This window comes from Tachypleus tridentatus, unplaced genomic scaffold, assembly GCF_004210375.1.
Source record: "Tachypleus tridentatus isolate NWPU-2018 unplaced genomic scaffold, ASM421037v1 Hic_cluster_2, whole genome shotgun sequence".
Taxonomy (NCBI): Eukaryota; Metazoa; Arthropoda; class Merostomata; order Xiphosura; family Limulidae; genus Tachypleus; species Tachypleus tridentatus.
Genome location: NW_027467782.1, coordinates 19,668,279 through 19,694,568, shown reverse-complemented (window position 1 = coordinate 19,694,568; position 26,290 = coordinate 19,668,279). Strand labels below are relative to the sequence as shown.

Genomic DNA, 26,290 nt, shown 5'->3' with positions numbered 1-26,290 from the left:
TGATCAAACATTTTTTACCGTTCTAATATCGAATAAAAGAAACTATTAAGAAGCACCATATTCTGTTTACTTTTGTTAGAAAGAGAACATACTTTCTTTTGACCAGCGGTAAGTCTTGGAGCTCACACCGCTAAAAACCGGTGGTGGGCACGGCACAGACAGCCCATTATGCAGCTTTGTGCTTAAAAAAGAAACATACAAATAAATTTTATCTTGGTCTTTATCAGTACAAAATGTAGATAAACAGATATTTTATATGTAAACCCTAATACAATTTACACATTTTGGAGAAGACGAGAAAATTTCACCGTACGCTTTGTTCTAATTCACCATAATTTATATGTTTTGGATGCGTTTGTTTGTAGGTAAGTAGAAAGTTTGCAATAGACTATTTTTGCTGTACGCACAACGGTTAACAAAATTCGGTTTTTAATTTCACAGACGTATTGTTGAACTATAAAGAGTCCTGGCCTGGCTCGGTGGTTAAGACGCTCGACCCATAATCTGAGGATCGTGGGTTCGAATCTCCGTCACACCAAATATGCTCGCCCTTTCAGCATCGGGGGCGAAAAATGTGACGGTCAATCTCACTATTCGTTGGTAAAAGAGTAGCCCAAGAGTTGGCGGTGGGTGGTGATGACTAGCTGCCTTCCCTTTAGTCTTGCACTGCTAAATTAGGGACGGCTAGCGCAGATAGCCCTCGTGTAGCTTTGCGCGAAATTAAAAAAAAAAAAAGAAGGAAAAACTATCAGGTCATCCCATAAGTAATTTTCAAAAATATAATACAGAAAGTGTATTGTCATTTTTGTCTTTGCAAAAGACTTTAATGACTGAAATATGTAGTATAGAGTATGAGAAGCACATTAGGCATATAATGCTTTATGAATTTAAGAAAGACAACCGTGCAGCAGAAACTACACGAAACATTCAAGGTGTTTATGATGCGAAATCTCTCAATGAAAGAAAATGTCGAAGGTGTTTCAGAAGTTCAGATCAGGTGACTGCAGTTTATGTGATGCGCCACGATCAGGTCATCCTATATAGTTTAACGATGACTTGTTGCTGGCTGCACTTGATGAAGACTGTGCTGTAACTGTTGAAGAACTAGCACAAAAGCTAATTTCAAACCATTCAACAGTTCACCGTCATCTACAGCAGCTTGAAAACGTTTCAAAACTTGGCAAATGGGGCACCCATGATTTGACAGAAGCCAACCTTAGAGCAAGAGTGGACATTTGCACTCTCGTAAATGTAACTCACCTTTTTTGGACAGGTTAGTGACTGGAGAAGAAAAATTGATATTTTATAAAAATGTTAAGTGCCGCAGACAATGGCTACGTGCAGGTGAACTGGCTAAAGCACAGCCCAAAATGGACCACCACCCTAGGAAAGTCTTGTTAATCTTTCGGTTGGATATTGTTGGTGTTATCCACTTTGAATTGCTGCTATTAATGTAACGATTACATCAGACTACTATTGTCAACAGTTAGAGCGCTCAAAGTTTGCACTGAAAGAAAAGAGGCCTGCTTTGATCAGTTGTAAAGATGTTGTGTAACACCAGGATAATGCACGGCCCCATACCCCACATCTGCATAGATTAAAGAGCTAGACTGGAGAAACTTCCACAACTTCCTTATTCTCCAGACCTTTTCCCATCTGATTATCATCTATTCCGAAGTTTGCAGAACTATCTTGATGGAAAAGAGCTTGGAACACATGAAATTGTCAAAACTACCTTCTCTACATTCTTTTCCTCCTAACCCTAATAATTTTATAGAAGTGGCATTCAGAAGCTTGTGAATCGTTGGCAGGAAGTAATTAATAATAAAGAAACATACATTATTGATTAAGTGACATTAAAAGTGTTTGAAATCCTTTCTCTTTTTCTGAACCTAAAATCGGACATTACTTGATAATGTGTGGCTTGATATTAAAGTATGTTTTCAATAAGAAAATATATATTTCAATTCTTCAACAGTTACCATTAGAATGTGAAACACTGATATGAAGAAAAATAAAAATGCAGCGACCTATTGGCTAAATAACATATTCTTAAGTTTTATGTTACTATTATCAACAAAAGGAAAATTATGGCTCTATAAATTCAACACTTTTGGGTTAACTCAAATAATCACAAACAAACCTTTTGCACGTGTTTATCCAGAGATGGCGCTTACCGCCAATATCGGTTATATAATGAATCTTGAGCTATGCGAGTGACTGAGTTTCACTGAGCATTACACGGATAGTGTAGCACTGCTAACGATAAAACGTAGTCACCATGACAAAATACAAAGTTTTTGTTACTAGGCCTGACATATCGCAGGAAGTGAACGACATGTTGAGGAAGGTATGTGATGTTGAATTTTATAAAGAACCCAAAACAATACCACGTGAGGCGCTTATTAAGGGTATTCAGGGAAAGGATATTATTTACTGTTCAACAACAGATATAATCGACAGTGAAGTACTTGATGCAGCTGGACAGCAACTGAAAGTAATCGCGACCAATTCTGTCGGGTACGACCATATTGATATTAATGAATGCAGGAAACGCGACATCCTAGTAAGTAATACACCAGGGATACCAACTGATAGCGTTGCCGAATTAACAGTTGCTCTTATGCTGATAACTGGGAGACGACTGTTTGAAGCTTCAAACGCTATAAAAAATGGAGAGTGGGTATATATGTGGGACCCTTAATGGATGTGTGGTGTAGGACTTAAAAATGCCACTGTGGGCATGGGAAAAATCGGTTAGGCTGTTGCCGAAAGAATTTTATCATTTAAGGTCAATAAAGTTGTATACCATGATATACACAAACCTGTTGATGCTGTAGAAAGTATGGGAGCCCGCTATGTAGAATTTGAAGATCTTCTGAGGGAGTCGGACTTCGTTCTTTGTACGTGCAATCTGACAGACAAAACAACAGAACTGTTTACTGCTAAGCAGTTTAACCTGATGAAATCTACTGCTATATTTATCAACACGAGCAGAGGAAAAGTCGTCCAACATGATGATTTATACGATGCCTTAAAACATGGAAAGATCCGTGCTGCTGGTTTGGATGTCATGGTTCCTGAACCGATACCAAAAGATCACAGACTCACCACTCTACCAAACTTGGTCCTTCTACCCCACATAGGAACTGCAGAAGTAACAGTTAGACAAAATATGGCTAAACTCGCAGCAAGAAACGGCTTGTCGTATTGCGATTGGAAAGGTTTGATAACACCGATCCCAGAGTTAAAAGATGTTCAACACAAGGTGGATAAAAAAAACTAGACTCACTCCAAATAGTTACGTCAAGTTTGTATAAGAATGTAAGACGGTTTCTGTATTATTATTTTAATAGCAAAAATACTGCCTCTCTGAATAAGAGTTGAATGTAATGATGTTGTTTTTTTTTCTAAGTAGTTCGCTATATGATGATTGTGTGTCTTTTACGCCCAGAACTAAATAAAATCATACTATAATTTTAATTTAGGTAGCGTAATTTAATTTGTTTTACAGGGAAAAATTAATAAATTAACAAAAATACTATTAGGAGTGACGGAAAATACTATTAAAGGACGTAATGCTATTTTGACATTTTCGATGGTAACTATCAACTTCTTTCATTAATAAAGCGGAGAGTAATTTAGCGAAATACAGTCAAATATTTTAACAGGCTCCTCATGAACCAATGGGGAACATTTTTGTTGAAAAATTATCTAATCCGACTTTTCTTAATTTTAACTGAAATTTTTATTGGCTTAAAATAAGGCATTTCCCGCACTCTTTTGATGTTGGGGGTGCGAAAAGTGATTTCATAAGTTGATTGAAATCTGTAGGTGCATCAATAGCAGCCCGGCATGGGCAGATTTTTAGGGTGCTCGACTCATAATCTGAGGATGGTGGGTTCAATATCCGTTACACCAAACATGCTTGCCCTTTCAGCCGTGGGAGCGTTATGTGATGATGAATTCTTTGGTAAAAGAGCAGCCCAAGAGTTGGCGGTGGGTGGTGTTACGTAACTAGCTCCCTTTCCTATACTCTTACTCTGCTAAATTAGGGACGTCCAATGTAAATAGCCCTCGAGTAGCTTTGCGCGAAATTCCAAAAACAATCAAGCATCATGGACTTAATGACCAAGCACAATAAGCGTGGAAGTCTCCAAATCACAGGAATGGTTTAGGCCCACCTTGATAGACACTTTGCAACAGGTCGAGCACAAAATTATGTCTGTAGCTTCTTTCAAATTGTTCCAGTTTGCTCATTCTTTTCTTGGATATCTTCATGCTTCGACCTTCTCTGCCGAATCACAGGTGAAATCGTTCTACCTAAACTGAAAGATAAGCATTAAAAGGTGATAGCGGGAAAATAAAAAGTTGTCCGTTGTTTAATTAATGATTCTTAGAATGTGGCTTTATCGATATGTACTGAATTTACTCTGAACGGTTTGATCTCAGTACTAACTAGTATGGAAACTTGAGAACGTTATATTTCACTTCGAATTTTATCAATTAGCAAGTGAAAACTTGTTTCGAAATTCCATCAAAAAGATACGTCCAAAACCACCCTCTGTAGGAGTTACTGGATTGAAGTGACTTTTGCGATTCAACAAATTATAAAGACACCCCTTGTCTCCTGGGAGACGTGTAAATAACAGAAGAATATATCGAACTTCACTTTAAGCATGTTAACACGTTGGCTTCCAAGCCTATTTTACCGATACTTTCCAGGGTCCCATTAGTCATTTTACAATTGCTTTTTTAGGAAGAGTGTATGTGTAGCCGTTGTGTCCAAGCCAATAAGTGGTCTTTTAAAAAAGAAAGCAGAGCACGACTAATCGGTGGGTCGAGTGAGAGTCAATGTGTAAAAATTATCTTGGAATATTATCTATAAAAATATAGTTTCTGGGATTTCGTCAAAAGGCACTGATATATAACTGAAATTCAATTATTTATAAATTCTCCTTTGGTTATTAATCTTTGCTTGTAGTTCAGTCCTGAATTTGTTGATGTATGTTGTATATAAACCAGGCTTTTTTTTGCTTTCAGATGGTTAGCTAAAGTCAAACTGTTTTGTCTGTCTCTAGCCATATAACATATAGGATGTAATCACACACACACACACACACACACACATATACATACACCTAGTGGCACATGAAAAACGTGTTTTTTCGTAGCGAATTGATATTGACACTGGAGGTGATCAGCTCACATGTATCCTACTTGGCATTGTGTATAATGTAAGACTTTTTTGTTGTTTTAATAACAGTTATCTAATGGTGTCTCAGAAGAGAAACCAAACTACTTTCAATTAGCATTTGATGAAGATAATGCGAAGTTACAATAATGAATTTATTCTTACGTTTTTAATATTTGGGTGAAAGTAATCTATGCTTATTTGCAGAAATTCATTGCTAATTCATCGATAACAAATACTTTGGCTAATTAACCTTTCTAACGAACAAACGCAGTAATTCTCATTTACTTGCATTGTACTAAAACATTTATTAACTCAATAATTCACTGATTCCGAAAGTTGTATTGTGTGTTTAGTTCTACACACGCCCCATCTCGAGGAAGAGATGTCTACAGACTAAGAACACTAGAAATAGACTTTCGATACCTGTGGTGGGCTGACCCCAGATGGCCCATTGTGCAGCTTTATGTTTATATACAAGCAAAGAAATTTCTATATACTATAGGAAGCACCCAGATTTTACCTTTCATTAAATTTTCTTTTTTGTTTCATCGTGATAAGTTTGTTTTGGAATTTTGCACAAAGCTACTCGAGGGCTATCTGTGCTCGCCGTCCCTAATTTAGCAGTGTAAGACTAGAGGGAAGGCAGCTAGTCATCACCACCCACCGCCAACTCTTGGGCTACTCTTTTACCAACGATTAGGGGGATTGATTGTCACATTATACGCCCCCACGGCTGGGAGAGCGAGCATGTTTAGCGCGACGCGGGCGCGAACCCGCGACCCTCGGATTACGAGTCGCACGCCTTACGCGCTTGTCCATGCCAGGCTCATCATGATACGCTTCCTACGACAAACAAAAATCTAAATTAATATATTAAAAACTAGGTGGAGAACCTGTCGCCTTGACGAAAATTATGTAAATTATTCTAGTTTACGAATAACAATTTAGCAACTTACATAATACGCCGAAAAATTATCAATTTGATTTATTTTTGCCAGTTTAATTAGCTAAAACAGACATAAAAACTACCGAAAAAATGTCTTTCATTGTAATAACATTGACGAATATGAATCTTGTGGTTGTCACAAAACCCAACTCGCAATGTGCGGGTCATGGGTCCGAATCTTTCTTACTGAACCCGCTCACTCTTTCAGCCGTGGGAGTGTTATAATATAATGGTTAACCCCACTATTCGTTCGTAAAGAGTAGTCCAAGAGTTAGCGGCGGGAGGTGTTGACAAGCTGCTTTCTCCCTAGTTCATTATTGCTAAATTAAGATCGGTTAATCCAAATAGCTCTTGTGTAGCTTGGCGCGAAATTCAGAACAAACCAACATAAACTGAATATAAATCCAAGGGAGCGAGGAAGCGCTGTTGTAGAGCCATGTAAAAAATCCGAACGATACCATAGAATATTTCCTCTACTTTAACTTTTGAGTGGAAGGAGCTTCTATTAGCGAAAGTCAGTTCCTCAGCTTCGATGGTGGGTGATAAAGTGCCTCCTTAGCCTTTAGTCAATAGTTTAATATTAAGGACATAGTCATACAATCCCAGTAGCACTGCCGTAAATACAAAAGTAAATTCGGTTTATAATATAGTACTTGATTCCAAAATAACTGTCTCTAATGTAATATATTAAGCGGCAGACATTTTATACCAACACAGTTTATATTACCTCGAATAAATATGTAACGAGCAGGGGCGTAGATCCTGGGGGGATGGGGATACACCCACTTCATTTTACCTGGAAATATGGTAGATACAATAATCCCCCCTACACTTTAGTCTGTTGAATTGTTTTATTGCATCACAGGCCTACAAATTGTGTGTTTGTTCTTGTGATTCTCGTGTTCTTACCAGTCGAATTGCATAATTAGGCCTAGATGTAGGCTTTTTTCAGTAGCCGAAATGTACATCATTAATATAGGCGTGCTTCTAAGCTTTTCGATCTAAGCGATAGTTCGTTTCAGTTAGAAGACTTAACTATACATGCATGTATCGTGGCAACAAGATTAGTCTGTGTTTGCATGTTTACAGCTTTCAGGTTCACGTAATCAGAGATTACCAATTTGGAAATTGCACAGTCCACATAAGTGGTTGCAAAAATCTTCCCCCCTCCCCCATTGGGTGTAAAAAATCTACGCCCTTGGTAACGAGGTCACAAAAATTATCTTTAGGCTAATAGCTCAAGTCTTGAAACGATATCCCAGAACAATTCTCATTCTACTGTCCTTCAATAATAATAACCGTTATATCAGACTTAATCAAAACCTTGAGAAAGAGTTCAGTTAATGTCAAGGAAATATTTGAAAAGTCGACACACACGGTTCACTACTTTTCATCAAGTTTCATATTAAATCTCACGTGATATAAAAGTACGTGCTACGTTACCTCAAAAACTAGAAAGTTATTTCACAACAAAAACATACTTTATAAAAGTACTAATCAGTCATATTTGTTTACCTACTTTAATGTGAATGTCACAATACTGCATACAGCAAGGAAAAGAAATCTCTTAGCACCTCAGTTTGTTTTCCCTTAGCCCGTTTAAACTTAACACTTATGTTTTTTTTATGTGCTTTCCTTGACATGGTTACATACGTACTCACACTTATAATTAATCACTGTTGCATCAGGCCTTTTTTTTAACTATGTTCTTTATTTATTTGTACTACCATTAGGAAGTAGATTTATGTTGAAATACAAAACAATATTTGTGACCCAGGTTTACAACTTTGTAGAATGAATGGTAAACAGAAATGAAAAAGGAAAAAAAATAAACTATTTTGTTGTCATTAAATGAACTTTACTTGGCCTTCTTTTCCCAAATAAGTTTTACAAAATATTTTCAATGAAAAACACTTCAAAACGTTTGTGTGAAACGTAAAATTATTTTGGTACTTGGTAAGATTATTTGGGAATGAAGCTTATAAGATTGCACTTAAATTGAAAACTCTTATGACATTCTTCATAAATATTCATTAGTATGTGTGTGTTCTTATAGCAAAGCTACATTGGGCTATCTGCTGAGCCCACCGAAGGGAATCGAACCTCTGATTTTATCGTTGTAAATCCGTAGACTTACCGCTGAAATAGCCGGGGGGGGCTATTCACTAGTAATATCCAGAGGATGTATCAAAGAAACAATAAAAATATATAAAATTAAAAAATCCAAGTTGTGATGATTGAACAGATATCTTTTTGCCGTTGGGTAAAGTTGAGAAGAATGAATAGCTAACAGACGTACGCAGGCTCTATCATCAGTGGAAACACCCAATAATTAATGCATGGAATGAAGCAAACTTTATAAAAGGATCACATCAGGAACAGAAATTTCTGAATATGGGGTTAAAAGTGATAAAAATCTGAGCACTTTCAAAAGATGGACTCGTTTTTTCAGGATCCACCTTTCGAAAGCACTCAGGTTACAGGACTTTTTGAACACGTGTTTTTCTGACATTTATAAACATGTCATGAAGTATTTACATGAGGTATGAAACACACGTCAGCAAACATTGGAAATGGTCTAACTGCTCACAACCATTAAGAATACAACTATATATTAATTGATTACACAAAAAAAGTAAGTACATGAATGTGCCAAAGGATATCGCTGGAGACATTGATGCTATATTCGTTTTATGAAACAAATTGAAACTGATCTATATATTGATTATATTGCTATGCTCGGTAATTAATCACTCACCCCTTCTAAGAGTAAATTTGACACTGTTTATTATCTATGTTTATGAAGTTATACGCTTCGTCGTCTCAAGGGATTGGTTAGTTGTAGGTTTATACCATAAAGACAAAAGGATAACGTTGAAACCACAATGTTTTGGAATGTTGGAAATAGAAATACTATTTGTGTGTTATAGATAAAAATACAACAGAAAAGATGTTCCTTTATTTCAAACAACAGTCAGACTACGGAAGAATCTGAAGACACTGATACCATAGGGTAGCGGATTTAAGGTTGGTGACCCAGGAAATGATAATTTTTGTGGGCCTTACATCCCATGTAATTTTACATATAATAAATTTATTAATGAGCCCCCATTAAAACCATGGGCCCTGGGACTAAGTCCCCTCTAGCCCCAACCTAAATACGTCATTGATAGCATGCATACTTAAGAAAAAAAAAGTGTAGATACACGGGTGTTCTAAGTAATGATAACCAAAGCTGGGATCATTTATGGTGTGCGAACATAATGGATTTCATATTTTTTGTCTTTCAGAGAATCTCCAACACATTTCTCAAGTACACACAGTCTCTTACTTAAGTTGGCCAATGGACTCGTGGTGGGGAAAACAAAGTTTAATAATAAAGATGACAATTAACAAAACATAAAATATTTTTATTTAGTTTTAAGAATTTTGGAACATACTTACTCCATCATCTGGAAGAAAATTGGAAAAATAATATATGTTGACTAATGATACAGTATTGTCAAACACTAATTTACTGACATGGTAGACAGAAAGAAAATAGATTATGCTAATATGATATTCTATTAATAAAACCGTACGTTTCTCACCAGAAGGTAGGGGTTAAAAAGACTAAAGAACTTGTATTTGCAAATACACTCCAGCAACATGAATTAAAATACCTTAATAAATGTTTAATTTATAATAATTTAGCATTCCTGAAAGTAAAATTACAGTAAACCCAATCAACCAATACACGTTCTGATGTAACTTAAGAAAGATTAGATCATGATTGAAGTTTAACTAAAGGAGTGCAATTAAACTTTCAGCGAGTTCTCGAAAAGTGTCAATTAACTTTTAAATCAAGTATAGCAAAATTGGGGCCTTTTTTAAAGTCCTTTTTGAATATCATAATCCACTAGCTGCATTTTGGCTCCGTGATATACACACATACGGTGCTAAAGTGGGAAATTAAAAGACGTGAAATATTTAGCACTTTATCAAATAGTTTTAAGTCTAAGAAGCTGTATACGGCGTTAAGAGCAGAGCACTCTTTTGTTACGAGTAAACTTTCTTTAATACGAAGTTCAAGGTCTGAAGATTCCGTGATATTGATAAAGAAATTGCGTGACCCAAGGTTTCGACATATGAACAAATAGGTGAGTGTCTGGGTTAAATAGTGGACGGCCATTTCATTACAATACTCCTCACAAACTAGTTTTTTAAGTGGTGTTTTGTCTTGACAATGTATGAAACTTTACAGTCCCTAATATAATGAAGAATTTGCAACTTTCTAAAAATACTGAAGTTTTACAGATAACAAAATTGTAGAGTTAGCAGTTTTAAATATGAAAAATTATAGTTATTGGAACTAACTCTCATTTTTCTAAATTACCGTTAGAACTACGAATGTTTGTTTGTTTTTGAATTTCGCACAAAGCTACTCGAGGGCTATCTGTGCTAGCCGTCCCTAATTTAGCAGTGTAGGACTAGAGGGAAAGCAGCTAGTCATCATCACCCACCGCCAACTCTTGGGCTACTTTTTTACCAACGAATAGTGGGATTGGCCATGCCGAATCAATGAATTTGGAATTAAAGACGAAGTGCGTAACTTTTACTTAAAATCAGCACTTAAATACATTTCAAATATTGAGGCCAAAAAAGTCAAATAACTAAAACATTACCCACCATGCTTCACTAACATTGCGTTTTAAGTGGCAGTTTTCAAGTCGCAAAACTGAACACAGTAAAACAGAAACATATCTTTATGTACAAGAACTCTTCTGAAACTAACATGATTACATCAGTAAAATGATCTTCTTCATATGAACATGATCCCAGAAAATGATCTGGTGGGTGGGTCATATGTTGGGAACCAAATCCCTGGTTTAATGAAAAAAAAATCATTCTTCACATTTTCTCTAACTAAATCATGCAAACAGTATTATTTTGTATCATAGTAGGTCAGTGTGATAAATAAATGAAACCTTTATTAAAGTGAAAGGAGATCATATTTTTATGATAAATAAAATACCTTGTTAAAGGACCAAATAGAGCAAGACTAAGTCCAAGAAAGGAATATGATAAGTTGAGAATATTTCTGTGATGTAGCTTTCTGTGTCCAAAGGTCAGTATTCATGTAAAATGATGACGTAAAAATTATATAAATAGTTAATTAAGCAATGAATACTCTCTTATCCACTAAGTGACATGAATTATTTTAACTAGGTGAAGCTCTGATATTAGCGGTTGCTGGATATTTGGTTTTAGTTTACTTATGGCTCAGTTACAGTTCTTGACTAAAGAATCTAGTATAAAGTTATTAAGCATGTATGTTGCTTTTTTTCTTTTTCTGGAGCTAATGACAGTTTATAAAAATTGTGCAGTCAGTGCTGCATTTTTTTAAAACCTAAATTAAAATTTTCATTGTGTGCATTAATTATGGCATAATGACCAAAATAAAAATATATGTTGTGCAATATGATAATCAGTAAATATAATTAGAAAAATATTATTTAGTTTCTTGTCTAGTTTGCAGGTTGTAAGTACTAAAGTGGGGGGAGTACCTTAGGTTTTGCCACCAGACCTGGTGTTGTTGACAGAACCTAGTGTAGCTGGTACGTAATTGTTTTTTCTCACTCATAATTAGCTTTTGTATTCAGAAGTAAATCAGATAATACAAAAGGGTCGTAAACCGCTAAAAAACTGAGTAAGTATGAAAGGTTAACATGAGTATTTCGTGGTTTAGAATAGGTGCCCAAAAACACCTTAACATTTCTGTAAATAAAGGATGCAAGATAAACTAACTTACCATGAAATCCATTACTTGTTTTGCCCTGCAGCACTAAAGAGTCATTAAAACTAACCCTGTGGTGAACAGACTATACTGTCTGTTTCATTCTCATAGCATCCATATCAGCTAGTACAACATTTCCCGTAGCATGGGGCACTCCACCCTCATCTCAGGGAGGCATAAATTATCTGTGATGGGGCACAATAATGCATAGTTAAGTGTTTAGATATTTTTTTATTAATGAAAATAATAATTAATTACTACAATACATATAATGTTTTAATATGTATCTGTGAATTATATCTAATCACATAACTTTCCCTTATCTAAAAAAAATGGTGGCACATGAAATCATGTTTCGTGCATAAAGAGGGATGACAAAAGTTTGGAAAATACTTTACTAGTACATCTGTATCTATACATATTGGAAAATACCTGACTAGTACATCTGTATCTATACAAAGTCCTTTGTATAAATCCTTTGGCTCTACACACCTTATTAGGCCAAACTGAAATACAGATTGCTAGATTACCTCAAAGTTGTATTTAACTATGTAATACCCAGGTACATCAAATCTGTGCAACCATTGTGTGATTTTTTACATTGAATTGTTTAAAAAAGAAAGCCATTGGATGAAGTGGTTTGAAACTTCAGAATTTCTTTCCACAGGTAGCATCTGCAAAGAAGATGTTTTGTGTATGTGATATTTATATGAACTTACAGCTTTGAAATGTGGAAAATATTTGTTGTGATACATTTTATTTTCTGTTTTTTGTCCTCTTACACTGTCTTAAAATTTTCCTATACTATTTTACAAAACTATATTGTTGTCCTTAATTTGAAAAATAATATACACAGCTTCACAGTTTTCTGTCACTGGAATACAATAAAAATAACTCAAGTTTTAAAAAAACCAATTTTTTGAAGATTTTTAAACCTAAAGGTTTCATTTGATACATGTAATAATTTTAAATCCTGTTTATATTCACTGTTTTTTAAATATTTTTTTAGCAATTTTCTTTACCAATTCAAGCAGTCACTTATGCTAATATGAACTAGTGGAAACAAGGCTTAATACGAAGGCCTAACAGCAATACAAAAATTCATTTTTTTCAACAAAAACATTTTATCCTTTCGTACTGTAACATAATACTCCAAATAAAGTATGAGAGGATAGAGCAAGCTGTAAAAAGAAATCAGTTTTATATTATTAAAATGAAACATTGTATATTTCACATCAGTGTTGTTTTGTATGACTAAGCCTAAAGTTACATCTGAACTAAATATTGTTGTAGCCTAGTTGAGTTTCTTAAATTTAAAATTTGTTTTCTGTAAATTAGGTCTCGTGGGAGGTCTTAACCAAGCTATATATGATCGAAAAGTTGTACCTCCATGGGTCGCTCATCAGAAAAGTAAAGAAGCATACCAGTGGAAGGATATTGCATCTTGCACTGAAGTAGTGTACAACAAAATCATACAAGACCCTGTGCACAGTCTTGGTACTAAACTTAGCTGGTATGTGCTCCTTCTAATAGAAACAGTTCTTCGTATTTGTAGAGAGTGCAGCTAAGACTTGTCCAGCTTGAAAATATAATAAATAAACATGTCAAATACATTTTATGAATTATACTGAACATTTTTCAGTACCTTTAGCATTATGCAATCACCTTCCTCTGTGCTTACACTTGTTATTTGCACAAAGCAATGTGATACTATTTGAATAAAAATACCTTCCCATATTTATCATACTGAACATTACTACAGTATTGGTTATGGCTATTGGAAAACTACCAAGTAAATAAATTGTAAGTTTTATAATGTATTCCACTGTGCACAATTGTAGGGATTGGTTCCTTTAAAAGTCCTAACACTTTCTGTTTTGTCACTAGTCAGTCATTATTGTTGAAGAGGTGTGAAATAAGTGATTCATCAGAGCACATTCTATTCATATTTTCTCATCTTATGATTTAATAAATAGAGATTTCATGTACCAGTTGAATAGTAAGTAATGACAAGCAGCTCATGCACCACATGAATAGTAAGTAATGACAAGCAGCTCATGTACCAGTTGAATAGTAAACAGTTACCCAAACAGCTCATGTACCAGTTGAATAGTAAACAGTTACCCAAACAGCTCATGTACCAGTTGAATAGTAAACAGTTACAAGCAGCTCATGTACCAGTTGAATAGTAAACAGTTACAAGCAATGTACCAGTTGAATAGTAAACAGTTACATCATGTTCCAGTTGAATAGTAAACAGTTACAAGCAACTCATGTTCCAGTATAATAATAAAGGGGAATAAGAATCTCGTGTCTTGTTATTTGGATAGTTTCCAAAATTATTATGATACTGAAAAAGATATTGTTGGTTAGAATGGTATGAAATGTATTTATTAGTTTACTATGTAGGTTAAATGTTGTTGTTTTAATAATTAAGTTGATTTCAACAATTTTGTATCAAAACACACCAAGTAATGTATATTTACACAAGTTAAGGACCAATTTTTACTGGTATTAGCCTATAAGGTTTTATATCATAGAAAAAAAGTGATTCTATTTTATTGTTATCTGACGTTAAGTTTACGTTGGTATAAAAACTATTATTTCTTCCCTCTTCCACAGGTATCTACAAATTGGGGCAGTTGGAGAACTTTTTTTTGCTCTACTTCCTGCAGCAGAACATTTATTGTTTTTGTTATCTCAGTGGTTTAAACCAGAAGAGGTAAACACCCTTATTGCTAGTGTGTAGAATTCATAGATAATATAAATATATATATACACACACACATAAATACAGCATAAAACCATTTAAACAACAGAAATTATTATGTAAAGTATGCATGTATTAAGCAGAGAGATATAATGTTAAAATATTGTGCAAAGAAATATTTCTATAAAAAGCCCATATGATCTTGTTATACTTAGAAAACATACACAACACACAGGAAAACATGTTGCATTAATGCCATATTTTTTTTTATAAATTAGATGTCCATTTTCTTATTCAACTGTGTTGTCATAGGAACAACTTGTTTTAAACCTAGTTTTCTTACTGCTTTTTTAAGTGGTACAGTACATCAAAATTGATTCTTTTTAATGTTAACAGTATTGCTTACTATGCTATCAGCCAGTTTTTAATTATGCTTCCATTTGTAATATTATTTAGTTAATGAATTACAGAGATGATATACACCTAATTTATAGAGGTGTGATAAACATACAGCATTAGTAGTGGTGTGAAGAAAAAATGGATGTTCTAAATGGGCTGTATGGAGGGTGGATAAAAAAAGGTGTTGCTGGACAGTGTTTTTTTGTGGATTGAATATTACTGTACCGTAAAATCCGTTTACTGAAAAAGATACCCTGTAATCACCATGGTGAAGGTGAGTTCTGAGTGAAATTATTTGCATTATAACTATGTAATCAAAAGCAAACGCTTCTAAGTCCAGATCCAAATGTGAGATCGGGTGACAGAATTTAAGTTAATACTGGTGAACCTTGTTTGTAGTTAACATTATTTCAAATATAATTCATTTCTGCAAGTGAAATGCAGGGGACAAATAAGTGGTAGGTAAACTGCACAAACACACATGAATTGGCAAAGGACGTAAGAATGGAATCACGTAGTGTTTATTCTGATATATTTGTCAATTGTTTGTACTTTGTATGTAATAAAATTTGTTCTTTACGTTAGTATGCACTTGTTTCATTATGTTTCACAATTCAGTACAGATTGTTTTATTAACTTATGTAAAAATGCTAAAATGCATTCAAATCATGTTGATTAGTAAAAGTATGGTTCCTTAGGCTGCTCAAACCAAGAAAACCTTTTGATTTTGAGGAGGAAAATCTTGAGAATCAAACTATTTCACTCTTGGCCACTTTGCAGTGCTCTTGCACAGGGCATGCACATATGAATCTGGGTTTACAATATGTACGTGTTTGAATTACTCTCAAGTTAGGAGTGGCACACATAAAAAACGTGAAGGAATCTTCACCTTGCCAAGTTGACCATCCTTCAAAAGCCATTATTCTCACCAACTCAAACATAGTATACTGTACCTTGTGGAGAGTGAGATTGAAACAAATATATACGAGTCACTAAAAAGAGAGTATTCATATAGGAGCCTAAACTAATTTTTCCCACTGTGCTGTTCCCCCCCATCATATTACAGAATAGCCTACTCAAACAAGATTCACTCATTTCCTACATTTTAAATGTTCTAATCAATAATATATTAATGGTATTAACACTAGCTGATTCCAATAACATACTTCCCTCTTCTCGCAAAATTAACTATTCTCATCCAGTGCTGCCATCTATATACAGTTTTTTTTCTTTACACATGCCCAACTTTCCTTCCTTTGTTCTACATTCACAACTTTTTTACATTATTTCTCTACCACCCATCTCCTCACTTAAGCTTTTCATCAAAACCCTTAGGGATTTTGGGGGATATCCTTTCCTTCTTTATTCTATGTTGGCTCATTTGTCGTCTTCGGCTCTGGCTCTGCATACGTGGTTTCTCTGTTGTTGGGACCTTCTAGACTGTGATGCACCCTTAACTCATACATGTTTACCATCATCTTATCTTAGGTGTTTACATATGGCCCACTTCTATGGTAATACATATTGGACACAATCTCTGAGTCTTTTTGAATCATGAACTTCAGCAGCACAACAACAGTCTGTTATATCTCAGTTAAAGCCCAGTACAGCACCTATTACCATTTCTTCTCCCTCTTTTTCCCAACACTTACTTGTTCCTTCTTTTTGAGGTCCTCATCTCATCGCATTCTTTGACAATGCACATCACATCACCTGGTGGATTCTAATCTGGTGAGAGCTTGGCTTATCAATTTTCTTCATTACTGGCATCCTTTCAACATGGAACATTAAGGTCTTCAAGTTTTATTGGAGGGATTCATAATCCCATTTTTTTCCTTCCTCCAGTGTCTCCTATACCCATTTTCTTTCCTCCATATTGGAATCCCATGACCAGCCAGTGTCTGTTGGAGGTGGTTCAGAAACTATTATCTCAGCAGGACATTGAATCTGTTATATATCTTTCACCTAGTTTTATTCAAGACTCTTTGTTGTTCTTAAGAAAACCAGGACTGGAAGCCTATCATCAATTCGTCTTTCCTCAATTATTTTGTTCAACTCTCCCATTTTACTGTTTCTTACCTGACAGTGGGCATTTTCTCTGGGCTTATGAATGACAGGTATTGATGTCACTAGTGTTTATCTCCATATCCCTATATCCCCATTGTCTCGTCGGTATCTTCAGTTCGTCCATCACATGGTGTTTTATTCCCTACTCTTCAAGTTTGCTTCTGCCCCTTATGTTTTTTGTCAAGAGGTCAGAGCTTTTATTTATCATCTTCATGCTTTGGAGTTGTGATTGAGCCATTATATGGATTATTGGCTTCTTTTAGCTCCTTCCAAACTGAAGTTTGCTAACCATACCCATTAGCTTCTTCTAGTGACTGCTCAAATGGGCTATGTAATCATATTAAAGATGTCCTTCCTTCAGCCTACCCAATATCACACCCACTTGGGTGTCTTTTTCAACACCAATCATTCAGGTCCAGCCTTTTCCTCTGCAGCTTCATTCCATGGAATTGTTAGTTCATCATGCTCTTTCAGCTCTCTCACTTTCTGCTTGTAAGGTTCTGTCGTTTGGGGGACGTGGTCTTCAGTGATGTCACGAGTCATACTTTGTCATGCACATAGGTGACCCCTTCGTTAAACTCTTCATAATCAGTAGAACCTGCTCGGGATCCCTTGTCAATTCCCTTTATCCTTACTTCTAGCTTGATTAACAATCTCTGTTGATGGTTGGACAAGATCCTTATGTTGGTGAATGTCCCACTTCCTTCTCCTTATCCAGAATTACATATTTTCACAGATGCATTCCTTCAGGGCTGTAGAAGGCTTTAGATCAAAAGGTCTTTGCATATCAAAGTTCTTGAGCTTTCTTGCACTCCATTGGACTTTAAATAACTCACTTCCCTTTGTCCCCTGCTAACATCAAAGATTCAATCCCCTTCAATGAACACAACAGGTAGCTCATTGTGGCTTTGCTATAAGAAAAACTCACACATAAACACATATAAACGTGCTTGCTTCCTCTCACCAGACAATGTCTGTTGGTGATTCTTTCTGACAATTCTACAATGGTAGCTCATATCAATCAGCAAGGGGACACGTGGTCAAGAGACCCCTGTTTTAAAATGTTGGATCTACTATATTGGACCCGCATAGATCATATTAATCTTGTGTGTTACATTCCAGGTGCTTTCAATCTCGTAGCAAATTGCCTTTCATGCCCCAATCAAATATGTCTGATGTAGTGATCTTTAGATCCCTTCATTTTCTGGTGGCTTTGATATTGGTGGGGTTTTCATTTTCCCCATGTAGATTGGGCATGCTACCTACTTATCACAGGTTAGCCCTCTTTTAGTCCCCAGCATCTCAGCCTTGGGCTTTAGCTGTGAATGCCTTCAACTAGGATTGATACCATAAATTCCTTTATGTTTATCTTCTTATCTGATTATTTCACCAGGTAATCTCTCTCATCCATACCACTCTGTCAAGTACTTCTCATCACTCCTTATTGGCTACCTCAGCTGTAGTTTCCACAATTACAACAACTGCAATTTTTCTCTCCAGTATCACAACCTTTGTATCCCTTCCTTCTTCATTAACTTTGGTCACTCTTTCTACATCCAGCCATTCACCTCCTTTGTCTTTACATTTGGCTTTTCTCTAGTCCTTGGTGAGTATATCAAGTAGCATTCTGTTTAGCTCATCCCAGACATCCTTCTTCAATGGAGGTGTATCAACCCAAATGGAAAATGTAACTCCAGTATTCCCTACTGACCAACCTACTGTGACTAGAGTGTTAGAGTTTCTTATGTGGATTTTCAACCATGTGTCTTCAATCTCATCGTCCTCAGGTTATTGGGCCGCCTTATTCTGTACCTTTGATTTTTCTGATATAATTGAGTATTTCCTCTCCTGTCCTTACCATGTTAATGTGTTCCCACCAGATTTGTCATCCCCCCTTATGGTATATTCCTCCAGACTGGAATATTAATGTGGTCCTCCATTCCCACAATTTACCTATGTTTCAGCCACTTTCCTCATGTTCCATCATTCTCTTAAAAGGTATTTCCTTCTCCCATTAGGCTGTGGATGTCAAGGGTCAGATTTGTTTATCATTGATGTTTCACATATGTTTTACCACCCTACATATATTCTCCTTTCTTCCTCCCAAAGACCTCAGATGATATGGAGGGTAACTCTCCTTTTGCCTGTTTCTCTTCCTTATATTTCTCATCTCTTTTGTTGTTTCAATCCAGATAGACTTCTATGTTATACTGCCCAAATAGCTTTCTTCCACGGTACCTGTTACCGACTCTTTATTACTCAGAAATCTTCCTCTATTTGGGATCTTTCCCCTTCTACCGTCACTAGTTGGGTTTGACATTTTATTTGATTGACTTATTCTTACTTGGCTTCCTCCCAGAATTTGTTCCCGATGTTTTCACATCAGATTTAATACTTCACTTTTTCCCTCACATATCATCTTCATCAGCCGTGAAATCCTACAGTCAGGCATGTGGACTACATCAAATACATTCATCTCCCATTACTTACGCCATATAGCAGTTTCTTCTTTGTTGGGTTTTTGTCTTCCACCTGCACCCATTCTTCAGGCTTCAGTGCAACTTTGAGCAGGTAAGTTTTTATTCCTCTTTTTCTTTCAGGAACCCTTGCTTTACTTACTCATTATATGGATCCCATTCTGTGGTGAGTGGTGCCTGACCATCTGTTCTTCAACTTGACATCCCCACTATACAACCGTGTTGACTCATGCTTTACCTTCCATGACTTTGCAATGCTCACAATTGAAATGGGGTGTTCCATAAAATCACTTGTATGTGAATAAACTTGCAATGTAATTGCTTCATAAACTTGCCCATTACAGATGGATGGATGAACTGCATGTGTAGAGCAGAAGGGAAAAGCTGCCCATCCCTGCAATGCCTTGTATTAAATAAATCAGTATGGTCCACTTTTCAAATTAGGGTTTCATTGTAACCCATTGCACTGTCTCAGGTGATAACATTCCTCTGGACTTTCTACCACTTTCTCACTCCCATTTCTTCTTGTGGAGTATGGAAAAACCTTATTACTTTATAATTCCAAGCCACCAGGGTGGTCTACCATAGAGGCACTCTCCTGAATGGATTCCATACAAAGACGGCTGTAACCATTCATTGCAGAGTAGAGTGGTGGTGTTTTGCAGGTGTAGATGATATGCTATTCATCAGTATGCAATATACACTCACAAGAGAGTGAGGTGTCAAATTGCAGTTAACCCACTGACTGGGAGTTGAGTCCTCATCCTATTCCCCACATGGATGTCAGTACCCCGTGGATGGGTTTTGGAAGGGAGGGAAGTACTGTATCAGGAGTTATAACTTTTCTTGACTGAAAATATATTTCCAATAGGTACTTCCTTCTGATAACTCTTCCCACCATTCCTCTACCCACTTTCCTTCAGTGCTTATGTCTTCCGCCAAGCTTTGAAGTGATAGTTCAGTAGAGACATATAGAGGGAGTCATGCTTTTATTGGCAGATGAGTGATGCATGGTGATTTAAAAGAGAGAAATGTTGGAATCATTTGATTTCAATAAGAGGGAGCAGAAAATATGTGGCATGTGTAAAGACAACATTGTGTGTAGAGGGCAGCACTATATTAAAATACATAATCTTGTGAGAGGAGGGAAGTACCTGTCAGAAATACATTTTCAGTCAAAGAAAATTAGAACATTAGCTTTCAATTATTGTTCTGATAAATGTTTCACCTCAAACATAAAGTTTTGTTCAGTTGGACATTTTACCTGTAGACTTCAGGATAGTAGATAAAGTTAAGAAATTTATCAAGATTTTACTAACACAGGTACTTTATAAAGAAGTTAATTGATTTATCAAGTTTATATCAACACAAGTACTTTATAAAGAAGTTAGTGGATTTATAATCAAGTTTATATCAACACAGATACTTTATAAAGAAGTTTATGGATTTATAATCAAGTTTCTATCAACATAAGTACTTTATAAAGAAGTTAATGGATTTATAATCAAATTTATATCAACACAGATACCTTATAAAGAAGTTTATGGATTTATAATCAAGTTTCTATCAACACAAGTACTTTATAAAGAAGTTGATGGATTTATAATCAAATTTATATCAACACAGATACCTTATAAAGAAGTTTATGGATTTATAATCAAGTTTCTATCAACACAAGTACTTTATAAAGAAGTTAATGGATTTATCATCAAATTGATATCAACACAAGTACTTTATAAAGAAGTTAGTGGACTTATAATCAAATTTTTGTCAAATAAATTACTTTATTTCTCTTGTGTAGCTTTTTCTCCATGTCATGTTCACAAGAAAGGGACTTTGTTTATTGTTTTATAATTTAGGTATTTCTGTATTGTTACGTTTAATGACAGGTCTTTTGCATTAAGAGATTAGAATCTAGATAACATAAGATTTTGATCTGTTTATAGGATATTGACAAAGCTGCAGATGTTAGAAAGAAGTTCCTGTCTCATAGATCAGTACACAGTAAGAGATGACCTCTCTAGCAGATATTGTAAGTCAGCATTTGTTGTTATTTGGTACTCCTTGTGTTGTCCTGTTGTTAACTTATACATACCACATTTGTTTTCTACGGATCTAAAAACATAACAGCAAGGAAACTGCACTGAACGTAAATAAGCTTTAATAATTTACATTCACAGTAGTCAAGTGCATGAAGTAACAGTACATTTCTGTAGATTTTCTAAGTGTCATATTCTTAAGATAAAACAACGCATCTTCTTTTGTTAATAAATACTGAACTCGTGAAAATCATTAAGATAATGAAAATGACATACAAGATCATTTTTGTCTTTTTTTTTTTATAAAGTATTGAAACTTACATATTTATACCTAAGGTAACAGGCCTGCAACTTTCTGTCATTCTGTTCTGTCTTCAGTTTGTCTGTTTTGAATTTCGAACTAAGCTATTCAAGGACTACCTGTGCTAGCCGTCCCTAATTTAGCATTATAAGACTAGAGGGAAGTCAGCTAGTCATTACCACCCACTGCCAACTATTGGGCTACTCTTTTACCAAAGAATAGTGGGATTGACCATCACTTTATAATGCCCCCATAGCTGAATGGGTGAGCATATTTGGTGCAACTGGGATTCAAACCTGCGACCCTCAGGTTACAAGTTGGACGCCTTAACCCACCCGGCCATGTTGGGCCCTGTCTTCAGTTAATAACGCTAAAACTTACTGTTTGTCTGGGTGTTGAAACATTTCCTACAACCTTGTTTAATATACATTTTTAAAACTTTTTTCAATATGTTATTTGTGTAGCTTTAATTTAAGACAACAATCATCTTGGTTGTTTCTAGGAAAAATTCCTTTAAAGTAAAACATGATGTATTTTTATATATTTAAAAACGGCTGGTATGGGTTGAGAAAATTTTTATGTAGAGGGGCAAACAACGTTTTGACCTTCTTCTGTCTCTGTTAGGTTCACAAAGAAAGAAAGAGGTAACTGACCGATAGCTGACCACATGTTTTAAGGGGGTTGTGTAATTGAGTGTAGGAATGTAGAGGATGTGCTTGATGTTTGATTATATTTATTAATATAGTTTATGTATAAAGGTGTTCCTTTGTATTGGTATTCATGTTGTACTTTTATACAGTAATGTTAACCCTGAAAAGAATGGCAATATTTTTCATATATGCTTCCATGTTGTTTTTGTTTTTGAGTCTGTACCATCAGAGATATGATTATATTTTGCTACAAATATAATTGATATTTAAGCTTTCCAGTAAAGGCACCTAAGTGATACACTTTTTATTGTCTTTGACTGTTTAATGAATGTTTGAGATAAAGATTTTACTTGAAGCCAATCTCTCTCTTTGCTTCAACTTCAGTCAAGGTTAGAGAATTTAGAATTTTGCTCTTCAGTACATTTCCTGGTGAACCTCCTGTTATTCTGCCAGTTACTCAATAGAAAACTGGTAAAATACCACATTTCATCACATTCTCTAAGTTATTATTGTTGACATTAGGTGGTGAATTACATGTTTTTTTATTGTTGTTGTTTTTGTTTTGTTTTCTATGGATAAGTAAAACTGTGTTTTTGGAAAAAACGACTGTACATCCTTATTCTGTAACCTTCTAGTTCCCAGACCTCTTTGAATCTAATAATTAGATGACTTACCAATAATAAAATAAAATTACTTTGTGTACACCCTTACATTCTTCCTCCTGTTAAATTCTTGACACAGATTTCTTTCAACTTACTATTGGAAGGTTCTTTGTGTATGTGTGTTTTCTATTAGCAAAGCCACATCGAGCTATCTGCTGAGCCAACTGAGAGGAATCGAAACCCTAATTTTAGCATTGTAAATCCTCTGTACCATTGGGAGGCAGGTTCTTTGTCTTTATTTTCTTGTAGAAGTTACTCTTGTCACAGAGAAAACAAAATTTTCTAGATGCATCATTCTCTTCAGGAGTAGTTGGGAGGTTATCGTAATATATCGGTAGACTTGAATTCTTTGAATTTTTTCCCTTGTACACTATCCTCTTGAATATTTTAAAAAAATCAAAACATTTAATAAACTCTGTTTCCAGTTGCTTTTTGTTTAAAGAGAATGTGCTGTTTAATCCTGGTTTTTCCATTTTCAAAATACATGGTTCATCCACATAACTGATTGTTAATACAAGTGTAATAAGCCCTCATAAGATACCATTAAAGTTTAACACTACATTAAAGTACAAAACAAATAATCTCTTTTTGGTCAAAGAAGACTAAAATCTCATGGCAACAAATAACAGCAGTAAGTGATACCCAAATACAAGACTGTTTTTCAAATACTGGTTTTAATAAAGTCAGTTATAGTCTTAATCATACAGTATTTTCTCCTATCAATAAGTAACAGTAATGTTTGAACTGGGACCATTTTAAGCTTCGTACATATGTTTTTTTTATTTAAAGTATGAAAAGTCCAATGCCAACTGAAATTTTGAAACACTGTTCAGCATAAAATGCTTTAGTATTTGTTTAAAATGCATAATTGATTATCTTGCATAGTATAACTGAAGTATTCTGCTTTCATACAATATTTGTTATTCTTGCATAACTTAAGTATCTTTCTTCATCATTGTACGTGTTACCGTTGTAACTATGGCTTCTTTATGGTATTTGTTATGAAGCCACTACATTAACAGTTGACAACTCTGATTTCAGTAAGGTATTTGTTGTGACTTCTCTGAGCGAGATTAACAGTGGCTACCGTATTATGTTAGTTGGCGGTTTATGTAAATTTCTGTTTGTTAAACGGTGTGTTACCTGTGGATTATCGATTAATGTATATGTTTGAGAGACTGTCATGTATTATGTTTATTCAAACATATAACAATAGAAAATCAGAAAAACCAACTTCAGTCATTATCTCTTTCACTGCAAAGTCCGACTGCAGTCGATCCTACGACTTTGTGACATTTGCGACACTCGTCAAATTTTTATATTGTCTTTTTTATTCATCAGGTAGGAGCACTTTATGGCAAATGCATAGCTTCCACTTAATAAGCATTAGATGCTTATCTTGGAATATTTACTTATTCATGAACCTGATCACGTGATTAGTATTGTTTCAGGGATGCAGAAAAAGGGAAGAATGTTGTCAACAAAGTTTCCAAGATGGCTTCGTGTAGGTGTTCGTCATTCACTGCAGCTCAAGTTTTGTAAATAACTCAGCAAGATTCAGACTCAAGGAGTGACTGCTTTGAGTACGAAAGCTCAGAAGAAGACTCGGAAAACAATGGTGAAGAAAGTACATTAAGCACACAAAGCAAATTGAAAGTAACCAAGATAGTAGAGACAGTTAAAACCACGAGGGGGCGTTGTTCCACTACAAGGGGAAGAACCACCATGGTTCGACAAAGGTCCCGAGGAAACATTCAGGAATTCCACCACAAGTACAGTCCCAATCTCTGCCTGAACCCTGACCATCGACCATTTCAGAACAGGATCTCAGTGGGAAACACTGGAAGAAATGGAAATGTTTGAACAGGATTGATTACCCAACTATGTATGTTCCAAACAAACTAGGAAAATGTGATGTTTATATGCTCATTTGTAATGAAGATATAATTTTTTTTTATGTAATGCACTCCTATTTACAGTACTAACACGCAAAAACAATGTGACAACCAGCATGAGATAATAATGATACGTTGAGAGCAAGAGAGTTAAACAACAAGGTTCCAAGCTCAGGATCTTACATACAACCTCTTTAGTGACTGTAACAAATTATACAGTTCTTATATTCTTGGAGAGTTATTCCTATGAAACTGGTATGAGGACATACCAATGAACACCAATTACAGAAAAAATAAAATCTAGTGATATTAAAAGTTTACATAACTAAGTGTGTGGACCTAGACATTAAGTTATTTCACACTCTTCTTTATAAGGAATTACTAAATAAACTTTTATTTTTGAATGAACGTAAATAACACAATCATTTACTTTTCTCTTACAAACAACATTAATTTGGCAAAAATATTATTGTTTTGGAATCTCAATAGATGGCGAAAGTTTTTTGTTTTTTTTTGGAATTTCGCACAAAGCTACTCAAGGGCTATCTGTGCTTGCCGTCCTTAATTTAGCAGTGTAAGACTAGAGGGAAGGCGGCTAGTCATCACCACCCACCGCCAACTCTTGGGCTACTCTTTTACCAACGAATAGTGGGATTGACCGTCACATTATAACGCCCCCACGGCTGGGAGGTCGAGCATGTTTGGTGCAACGGTAATTCGAATCAGCGACCCTCAGATTACGAGTCATGTATAAAGGAAATCTAAAAACATTTTGCAACAAATTAATCCTAATGGTATTTCACTATCGTAAACACAGATGTATGAAGTGTAATTAACTTTATAAAAGTAAGTCGTAAGTCACAGCAGTAAGCATACGAACCTTTAAAGGTAAAATCCGGAATTTGATTCCTCAAGGTGGACTGTGTAACTAAAATATCACTCATACTTATTGTAATCTTTGAAATATAAACCTTGATCAAACATTTTTTACCGTTCTAATATCGAATAAAAGAAACTATTTAGAAGCACCATTTTCTGTTTACTTTTGTTAGAAAGAGCACAGACTTTCTTGTGCCCAGCGTTAAGTCTTGGAGGTCACACCGCTAAAAACCGGTGGTGGGCACGGCACAGACAGCCCATTCTGTATCTTTGTGCTTAAAAAAGAAACATA

General features: G+C 35.2%; 1 protein-coding gene, 1 long non-coding RNA gene and 1 pseudogene across 8 annotated transcripts in view; 2 read left to right on the top strand and 1 right to left on the bottom strand.

The window, feature by feature from the left end:
- Positions 1–26,290, bottom strand: part of LOC143243365 (uncharacterized) — a 68,388-nt gene that overhangs the window by 3,996 nt on the left and 38,102 nt on the right. For 5 of the 7 annotated variants that reach the window (XR_013024341.1, XR_013024340.1, XR_013024343.1 and 2 more), the window contains exon 4: positions 24,930–25,064. This is a non-coding gene — a long non-coding RNA (uncharacterized LOC143243365). Of the gene's footprint in view, positions 1–11,934; positions 12,105–13,362; positions 13,499–24,929; positions 25,065–26,290 lie in introns of those variants that run through there. The other 2 variants (XR_013024366.1, XR_013024365.1) reach the window with 2 other exon arrangements.
- On the top strand, positions 2,846–3,286 carry LOC143243361 (glyoxylate reductase/hydroxypyruvate reductase pseudogene; annotated as a pseudogene).
- LOC143243362 (uncharacterized) lies at positions 12,535–25,439 on the top strand. Its single transcript, XM_076487234.1, has 5 exons — positions 12,535–12,613; positions 13,258–13,432; positions 14,542–14,641; positions 21,519–21,604; positions 24,676–25,439. The coding sequence occupies exons 1-4, from the start codon at positions 12,550–12,552 to the stop codon at positions 21,585–21,587; spliced, it is 408 nt and encodes a 135-aa protein (XP_076343349.1). The 5' UTR covers positions 12,535–12,549; the 3' UTR covers positions 21,588–21,604; positions 24,676–25,439.

Bases quoted from the DNA above. Each gene is read 5' to 3' on its own strand.
- LOC143243362 (XM_076487234.1), top strand. From the start codon at position 12,550: ATGAAGTGGTTTGAAACTTCAGAATTTCTTTCCACAGGTAGCATCTGC. The intron at 12,614-13,257 runs GTATGTGATATT...TCTGTAAATTAG, and splicing joins CTGCAAAGAAGATGTTTTGT to GTCTCGTGGGAGGTCTTAAC. The intron at 13,433-14,541 runs GTATGTGCTCCT...CCTCTTCCACAG, and splicing joins CTTGGTACTAAACTTAGCTG to GTATCTACAAATTGGGGCAG.